General features: G+C 49.1%; 1 protein-coding gene across 2 annotated transcripts in view; it reads left to right on the forward strand.

The window, feature by feature from the left end:
* Positions 1–10,000, forward strand: part of arhgap20 (Rho GTPase activating protein 20) — a 243,720-nt gene that overhangs the window by 15,348 nt on the left and 218,372 nt on the right. Inside the window, exons 12-15 of one of the 2 annotated variants that reach the window (XR_014554542.1) lie at positions 509–618; positions 1,345–1,534; positions 4,797–4,911; positions 6,091–8,425. Coding sequence is in view for 1 of the 2 variants with exons in the window: in XM_083681980.1 (XP_083538106.1) it covers positions 509–618; positions 1,345–1,534; positions 4,797–4,911; positions 6,091–7,856 (2,181 nt within the window). In the remaining variant the exon portion in view is untranslated. Of the gene's footprint in view, positions 1–508; positions 619–1,344; positions 1,535–4,796; positions 4,912–6,090; positions 9,128–10,000 lie in introns of those variants that run through there. The other variant, XM_083681980.1, reaches the window with a different exon arrangement.

Here is a 10,000-nt window from a genome sequence, read left to right on the forward strand (position 1 = left end):
AGCTTAGAGACATGGAGCTGTGTTAGATCAGGCAGAACAGAACAGAACAGGACACACACACACACAGACACACACACACACACACACACACGCACACGCACACGCACACACACACACACACACACACACACACACACACACACACACACATGCGCTCTCTCTAAATTCACTCTCTAGTACACACTCTGGTAGTTCAAGGTTACTTAGATACTTTACATGATTACTTTAAAGTGAATTAGATGTTGATTGTTAGCCACAATTAGCCAAGTCCAGTAAAGACCTCTGGGAACTCTATAGGTTAAAATGACCTCTTGACATGACCTAATAGCCACCAAGAGGAAGTGAAGTGTTTTGGTGTGTGTGTGTGTGTGTGTGTGTGTGTGTGTGTGTGTGTGTGTGTGTGTGTGTGTGTGTGTGTGTGTGTGTGTGTGTGTGTGTGTGTGTGTGTGTGTGTGTGATGTTAAGGGTTGTTGTGATATAAAGTGTATGTCTGTGTGTTCCCCAACAGGACTTTCTGAGGAACATCCCTGGCAGTCTTCTGAGTGTGGACCTATATGAGCAGTGGGTCAGAGGGATGGAGAGAGAGGGGGAGGAGGAGAGGACGCAGGCCCTCTATAGGTATGAATACTCACATGAATACTCACACACACACACACACACACACACACACACACACACACACACACACACACACACACACACACTCAGAGTGATGGAGAGAGAGGGGGAGGAGGAGAGGACGCAGGCCCTCTATAGGTATGAATACTCACATGAATACTCACACACACACACACACACACACACACACACACACACACACACTCAGAGTGATGGAGAGAGAGTGAGAGTGAGAAGAGGAGAGGACACAAGCCCTCCATAGGTATGAAAACACCCGAGAAGAGAGAGAAGAGGGAGAGAGAGAGAGAGAGAAAAAAAAAGGGAGAGAGAGAGAGAGAGGAAGAGAAAGAAAGTTCTGGCTGAAAATGCCGCTCAGATCCAGTGACAGGAAATCTTCTCACGCCAAAAATGAAAAAATCAAACCATAAAAGAAACAATGAAAAGTTGCACAAAAAGGTTCCAGTGAAGCCATCCAGATACCCGTACACAAACAAACACCACGGCTCAGAGCTGCTGGGAAACTGTCCCCTGGAATGTACCCCACACACACACACACACACACACCACATCTAGTGACCTCCCAGAGGACGTGTGTGGCCATGCATGCTGTGTGTGTGTGTCTCTTTTCTTCTCTGTTTGAATTGTAATATATGTCTTTGTTTTTGTCTGCAGTTAATTTAATAATAATCATTTCAGTAGTAATGTTCTATTTTGACCCCTCCCCAGATTGGTCCACCTCCTGCCCAATGAGAACCTGCTCCTCCTAAGACACGTGGTTGCCATGCTACACTGTATCCAGGACAATGCCGACGACAATCAGATGAACGCCTTCAACCTGTCTGTCTGCATTGCTCCCAGCATGCTCTGGGCCCCAGCGCCAAGCACCCCCGAGGCGGAGGGGGAGGGCACAAAGAAGGTGAGACACATATACACACATACACACACACACACACACACACACACACACACACACACACACACACACACACACACACACACACACACACACACACACACACACACACACACACACACACACACCAAGAAGTTAAGAAATACTGTATGTCCATGAAACACAGGATAGAGATGAGTTATCTGTTTCCAGTCAAACCAGTGAGAGATGAGTTAGCTATTTCCAGTCTAACCAGTGAGAGGCCCACGTATATTCACACCTCAGGGTCTGGGTGCGGAGGCCTAGATGCCAGGGGCCAGGGGCCAGGACATATATGGAATGGAGTGAGGAATGGTATCAAACAATCCACCAGCCTCTCCTGCTCAACATGGGAATGGTAGAAGCATATGGTTACTGTTCCTGCCTCCTACCAAGGTGAAGAACCTGAACAACAAACACAGAGAGGTTGAGCCAGTCTGTCCACATGCTATCGGGAAGGCTAGAGGCTCTATAGAGGTGTGTGTGTGTGTGTGTGTGTGTGTGTGTGTGTGTGGGTGTGTGGGTGTGTGGGTGTGTGGGTGGGTGGGTGTTGACCCTTCAACATGACCTGATCCACTAACAAACTCACACGCAAGCTTGACACTCACAGACACATAGGGTTTAGATCTATATGTAGACACACACACACACACACACACACAAAACACACAGACACATACACACACAAACACACAAGCGGGAAATCTCTGTTCTTCCACCCACTCAAGCTTGAAATCCCTAGGCTTACACTGACACTGACAGTAAAGCTTCAAATTACACGCTAACTTACACACACACAGACTGTAAATCTCCAGAATGGCACACTAGCTGAGAGCGCTAACCCGACCATAGGAATGAGGCCAAGCATGCTAGCCAGGCTAGCCCTGAAATGATTCAATTGTTCACCAATAACCACACACAGTTACTCTGAGCCAATCATAACCAAGTCACGAAGTCTATAATTCTATTTGAGTTACGATGGATTGGGACATAATGTTATTGAACCACACACACACAAACGCACTTTCTCTCTTCATCATAACGTGTGTGTGTGTGTGTGTGTGTGTGTGTGTGTGTGTGTGTGTGTGTGTGTGTGTGTGTGTGTGTGTGTGTGTGTGTGTGTGTGTGTATGTGTGTTTCTACTGAGGCTTGAAGCTGTTGAGGTTCATTGGGGAAAAAATCCAAAGCATTTCCTACAGATTCCTGAGGGCGAGAGTGTTTTCACAAACCCTCAGCACTAAAACACTCCTCCGTCTTTCACACACACGACGCCTACATGCCTACACACACACACACACACACACACACACACACACACACACACACACACACACACACACACACACACACACACACACACTCACACAGTTGTTTTGTAATGTTTGTTTGTGTGTGTGACCTGGGTGGCTCTGAAATGGAAAAATGTAGATTTCAACATTTCCCTCACTGTGGTCTGTTTAAGGGCCAACTGTAACTATAGCGGCAAGTCTAGCTGTAGCATCTAGAGTGTGTGTCTGTGTGTGTGTGTGTGTGTGAGCGTGCGTGCATTAGCATTCATTTATGTGTGTGTGTGTACGTGCGTACATGCGTACATGCGTACATGCGATGCGTGCAAGCGTGTGTGCATGCGTGTGTGTGTGTGCCTGTGTGTGTAGCCTCCGTAGCAGTGGTGGGAAGGCTGGAACCTCCATTCTGACTTCCCATCCTCTTGCCAGGGTCTCTACAGGGGTAATTTAGATGTTTGTGGCGATCGCTGGAAGTAGTTGGCCGTCTCAGCGAGGCAGGAATAAATATAGTCAACCTCTCTCTGTCTGTCAGCTCCAGAGACGTGGCCTAAACACACTCTCCCTATGTCTTAATTCACCCTTCTCATGAAGGGGAGAGATCTGAGGACAGCCGCATTGAGGACACGTGTTCGATACCATTCCTCATTGCGTTTCCATGCATTACAATGAGCCTGTCCTCCGATTTCTACCTCCAACAGCCTCCCCTGGAGGGAACCAACAAGTGTAGACTAGGTGTAGAGAGGAAAGGTAGATGACAGGGACACTGCTGCTAACTAGTTGCCCTTTGAACGGTTGAGAGACAAACATGGGTAGAGTGTGTTGAAGCAGACTAAAGGTGGCTGAGCGACTTTGTAGATGTTTGTTATCCTGACTAGGTCCTGTCTTAGAAGCAGAGAGAGAAAGAGAGAGAGAGAGAGAGAGAGAGAGAGAGAGAGAGAGTGAGTGAGAGAGAGAGAGAGAGTGAGAGTTTTGGCTGAAAAGGCCACTCTGATCCAGTGACAGGAAATCTGTCATGCTATGAAGCCAGATTAAAAGATCAGTAAATACACAAGACAACAACATTATAAACATTCAAAAAACTCACATCTGGGAGACAGACAGACACACACACACACACACACACACACACACACACACACACACACACACACAGCAATCCTCTGGACCCAGTACAGACAGAGAGGCCCTGTGTTTGTCTCCTCCATATTTCCATAACGTCAGAAAAGCAACAAAAACAACACGTTCATAAACACGTTCCTGATGCCAAACGTTTCTCTCGGAGGGAAAACGTTCACAAATTACACTTGGTGACAAGCTGTCTAGAGGCCTTGACTTTAGTGCCTCAGAAATGTTCCCGGTGAAAGTTTGTATTTTGTAAATATTTTATCTTGTGTAAATATCTATTCCCAGACAGCTTACTGTCTGAGGGCTTTCTGGTGAAGTCTTTGTGTACTGATACATAAGAACCGCGAAAAAAGGTTATTTGTGCGTCAGAGGCCAGCTTTAGGAATGGTCTGCCACTCTGTAGCTACTGTTAACCATGTCTAAGATCTGATCCAAGGTGTGTGCATAGGCCTTGTGCCTGTTCCCAATCCTGTGTTTAACCATGTCTAAGATCTGATCCAGAAACAGTCCTTAACCTTTTAACTGATGGGTAACCAGGCTGAGAGAACTAGTCCTGAGTTTGAACAAACCCTCATCTCATGGCCAGATCTGATCTCATTGTATGTATCCCCAGCTCTGTGTATAACCAGCTCTGATATCTGTTCCAGGGACAGTTGTAACTGTCTAACAACCTAGTATCTACAGTAGTAACCAAGCCTTGTAACTGTAATATCTGTCCCCAGGTCTGTGCTTCTGATCTGGGAACAGTCCTCAACTCTGTTATGTTCAACCAGGTTGTGTAACCGTAATATCTGTCCCCAGGTCTGTGTTTAACCAGGTGTTCTATCCATTATCAGGTGTGTGAGCTGGTCAGGTTCCTGATTGACAACTGCAGGAAGCTGCTGGGTGATGATGTCACAGGTCTGTTTGGAGGCTTCCCTCAGAAGAGCAGCAGCAGCGACCATGGCTCTGGTGAGAATGAGACTACTATGTACAGGGGGGGGGGGGGGGAGAGGGAGCTGGAGGGGGAGGAAGAGAGAGGTCGCCAACCAGGCAGAACTGAAACAACTTTACAGTGTTTTAATTTGACACGGTTCTTCGCGAGGGTTAAAGAAGTCAGTGTGTGTGTGTGTGTGTGTGTGTGTGTGTGTGTGTGTGTGTGTGTGTGTGTCAGGGGCTAGACACAGGAAATGTTCGGTGGCTGAGCCAACAAGAGCTCCTTGACCAGTTTTATAGGTGTGCGTGTGTGTGGGGGGGGTGGTCTTAGTGTGTGTGTGTCTGTGTAGAGACAGAGCCTCTATGTATTTGAGCCCTTATCATCGTTATAGAGCATATTGAGACTGACTAGTGTGTGTGTGTGTGTGTGTGTGTGTGTGTGTGTGTGTGTGTGTGTGTGTGTGTGTGTTCAGTGGTGTCTCAGTCTCAAGTCAACGTGTCCATATGCAGCCCTACCAGCCCAGGTCTATGTGAGGTCTGCTGATTGGGGTCACCAGGTTGACCTGTGGTAATGTCAGTGATTAGTCAGGGCCCAGACGTTCATTAACACACCAGTCAATTCCCTCATTCACTCCTCACCCCGACCCTATCAATGGCAGCTGTATGCTGAGGAACAGCCAAGGTGACAGTGCTTTGTTATATAAACCTGGCCATGAGGTGAGGGTTTGTTCAAACTCAGGACTCTAGTTCTCCCAGTCTTGAGCTTCTCCTCTGTCCTCCTCTCCCCTCAGCTGACCTCATATGAATGACAGGTCAGCTTGTACAAGGGTAAAGCAAGGACATCGGAACACATCATATCAATGGCAGCACGAAATTCGGATTACTCCCCAGGATTTTTTAACAAGGTGGCGCTGAATTCATGGAGGAACATCATAACGTTTTCACTTTTGCTTTTAACAACAATCATCTTTGGCGATCAAAGATAGTTACTGCTGTAACCCTGGTGATGTTATGAAGATTATAACCATAACATGGAATGGCTTGTATCTTCACATTGGAAAAATATACAAAAACAATACTCCTAATAATAATCCTTTCTCTCTCCTTCTCTCTCTCTCTCTCTCTCTCTCTCTCTCTCTCTCTCTCTCTCTCTCCCTCTCTCTCCCTCTCTCTTTCTCTCTCCCTCTCTCTCTCCCTCTCTCCCTCCCTTTGTAGATGTGTCCTCGTTCCAGATGAACGACTCGTCCTACGACAGCCTGGAGAACGAGCTGAACGACGACCCAGAGTCGCCCTATCAGGAGCTGGCTCTGAGGGACAAGGTCCAACCGGACAGCCGCAGTCGTGACTCCGTCATCACCCTGAGTGACTGTGACCCCAACGACCTCAACGACCCCAACGACCCCGAGGTCAGCCTGCTGCAGCTCCCCCCCCTGGCCCGCCCCCGCAAGTTCACCCCGGCCGTCCGCCAGCCCCACCCACGCCAGTCTAACGCCCAATCGCAGGGCCCGCGTAGGCTGAGACGGAGCTCTGAGCCCGCCCTCGGACACACCCTCTCCAGCTTGGCCGTCCACTCAGAGAAGCACCGAGTGACTTCTAGGAAGGCAAGCTTCGACGCGGCGATGGAGGGAGAGGAAGAGGAGGAGGAGGAAGAGGAGGAGGAGGTGTTTCTGGAGCAGGGGATGAGGGGACTGAAGCTGAAGAAGGAGGAGGGAGGAGAGGTGGGCGTAGGAGGGGGAGGAGTCGAGGTCCTCGGTGGGCGGAGGAAGCTGAAGCACGCCCCGCCCCCTCCTCTGCGACTGGACGCCAGCTGCTCCAGCCTGTCGTCCCCAGCAACTTCCCCCACAGGCTCCTCCCTCAGCTCCCTAGACTCCGCCTTCTCGCAGTATTCCACTGACTACATCACCAATGGTGTGTACTCATTAGCCGACGCCTCCCCCCTCTCCCCCCTGTCCCCTGTCTCCCCCCTCTCCCCCCGAGGGTCCCCCCCCCAGAGAGAACCCCACCCTGACTGGAGCCAGCAGAGCCGCCACGCCCACCCCCACGGCCTGCACCCCAACACATGGCTCAAGACCGGCCGTCGCCTATCGCTACGGCAACCCGATAACGGACACCTGGAGGAGGAGGAGGCAGGGGAGGTGGAGGGGGGTGGGACCACTTCCAAGCCCTGCCTGCCGCCACCGCCGTGCCCTGGCTCCCCATCAAAAGACCCCCCGGGGGTGGAGCGGTCCCCCCAGCGCTGGTCCAGCAGTCCCCCCTCCTACCAGCAGGCGGTGTTGCAGCTGCAGAGGAATCACTCCCCCTTCTACAGAGGGACAGAGAAGCCCCTGACGGTCAGAGAGCTGAGGCTGCTGCACGACCAGGCCTGCTCGCACCGCCCCCCCCTCCCCGCCCCCGCCTCCCCCAACTCCCCCAACTCCCCCAAACCTCCCGCAGGAACTGACCTTGCCCAGTGGAACACCCAGACACAAAGTGATGTGGCAAACACTAACCCTAACCCTCCCCAGGGAGTGTTCTTTGGTCAGAGCTCCTCTTCGCTGACTCTCCAGAGGCCCAAGTCTCACTCCCTCACCTCGGCCCTGGAGGTGGGGGGCCAGAGGGTCCTCACCCTGCCCCGCCGCGCCTCCGAGCCCACCCGGGTCCCCCCCCAGTCGGACTCCTACTCCAGCCTCACCCTGGGGGGTCACTGGGGGTCCAGGGGGGTCAGAGGTCAGCTGCAGGAGAGCGGACTCAGGGTGTCCGATGTGGAGCCGCAGCCCAGTGCCACTGCCGAGCCCCGCTTCTGCCTGTCTCCCTCCGCCACGCGCGCCGTGAGGGACTACTTTTCCTCCCACGGCCAGGTGGATGCGGACACCTGCCTGAGGAGCAGTCAGGAGGTGGCGTTGGCCCTCGTCCAGGGGAAGAGAGAGTGGCAGAGCCGGCGGTGCAGCGACCCCCGAGAGGACTTTGACCAGTTGTTCTTTGCAGAAGAGTCGTACGTGTGAAGGAGAGGACATTGTGGTAACGTTGGCTGAAGGGTGGTTGCTGTAGGGGAGAGGCTGCGGACATCTGTCCCTGAGAGGCTGCGGACATCTGTCCCTGAGAGACTGAAGACTCTGTCCCTGAGAGACTGAAGACTCTGTCCCTGAGAGACTGGGGACTCTGTCCCTGAGAGACTGGGGACTCTGAGACATCTGTATATGGCTATATTATATGGCTATATTATATTGTCTATGTTTTTATATTGTGTATGTTTATACAGTATGTGTATGGTCATGTGGGTGGAGTTTATACTGTTGTATATGTACAGGACCCCGTTGTGATCCTGTTGTGTGTGTGTGTGTGTGCGTGTGTGTGTGCGTGCATGTGCGTGTGTGTGTGTGTGTGTGTGTGTGTGTGTGTGTGTGTGTGTGTGTGTGTGTGTGTGTGTGTGTGTCAGTGACCAGTGTTTATACATACAGGCGGTGTGGAGGGCCCATAGATGGTGGTTAAGCACAATGTTGCTCTCTTTATCCTCTTTATATGAGGCTGTTTCTTATCCTTGGATTTGGGAGATGTTTATGTGTGTGTGTGTGTGTGTGTGTGTGTGTGTGTGTGTGTGTGTGTGTGTGTGTGTGTGTGTGTGTGTGTGTGTATGTATATGTATATGTGTGTGTGTGTGTGTTTGGGTGAGAGAGAGAGGGAAACAGATTGTTACAATGATATGTTATCAGTGACAGTGTGTTCTGGGCAGGAATGTGAACCGTGTGTGTGCCATTGAGGAAAACATCTTAATTTCTCTTATATAGCACATCATTAACCTCACCTTCAAATCCTGTTTCTGACACAGCCTGTAGTGTGCGTGCGTGCGTGCGTGCGTGCGTGCGTGTGTGTGTGTGTGTGTGTGTGTGTGTGTAAATTAAAGTGAAAGCATGTTTATACTATGTATATATCCCTGGTTATGAATGTTTTCTAACATCATATTATAATCCCATTGAATATTGAATTCATGACTTTGATATCGAACGTTTAAAACAACTGATATATTGTATATGTAATTACTTATCTCCATTGAACTGTGTTAAGTGTGTATAGTTCTATATTTATGTACGTTCCTATGATGCTTTGGTGTTGTACGAGCTGTCACAAATCAAAGTGTATTTTTGTACCAATCCTGCTGCTGTCCTTTCAAAGTATATTTGCTACAGAACACACCGTGTGTATATTAATGTGTATATCTAATGCTTATTGAAATGAATTATCATGATTATAATAAAACGTCGCTCTTGTGAAAGTATCCGTGGGAGTATTTCTTCTTTATTGAGATTTTGAAAGTATTTATTTTGTATTCTGTTTTTGGGGGGAATATGTGATTCTTGTGGCTTCCTAGACCGAAATGTAGTCCTGGTCTAAACTGCACTTTCAATGGAGATTCTCGAATGGAAAGTAACGCCAGATAAACCAATTCTCAATAAAAATGTAGTCAAAAACTTGTTAGACTCAGTCAACGGCCGGTGAGGGGGGTTTGGGGGGTTATATTTGTCTCTGGGTGCTAACTTTCCAAACAGGCGAGCCACCTCACACTCCAGAGCCCTGTAGCTGTATGAAAGGTAATATGTTACGCCACGTTTTAGGAGGAGTAAAGAAAATTAGAATGAAATACACATTGCTTTAATTACTTGGAATCATTGTGCAATATCATTGTGCAGCACCAGGATCTCATATATCAGCTAAAAACATCAAAATGACTAATGTGGACCTTTAAAATCATAGGAATACAGTGTTGGAGCTCATGTTAACTGTCTGTTATACATACAGCCAATGCTCATCTCTATAAACTGTTTACACCTGCTTGGTATGAATCATGGCATTCATAAATGTACACATCACATTTTCCACTCATAACTCACATGTATAATGTTCTCCTCTGGCAGGGTGATGCATCACAGAGGGGAGGGAACAGGTCTAGTATTAGACAGGCAGGCTGGGAGGGAGAAAGAGAGAGAGAGAGAGAGAGAGAGAGACAGATAAGAGGGTGAGATAACAAGAAAGATACAAAACATTTCTAATGTCCTTTTCTGGCTAGGTGGGATGATGATCTCAGACAGGCTGGGAGACGTAGTCTAAACAGTCAGGCCATTATGGGAGTCGTAGTCCAAAAAGATCACAA

This window comes from Argentina silus (assembly GCF_951799395.1).
Source record: "Argentina silus genome assembly, chromosome: 12".
NCBI lineage: Eukaryota > Metazoa > Chordata > Actinopteri > Argentiniformes > Argentinidae > Argentina > Argentina silus.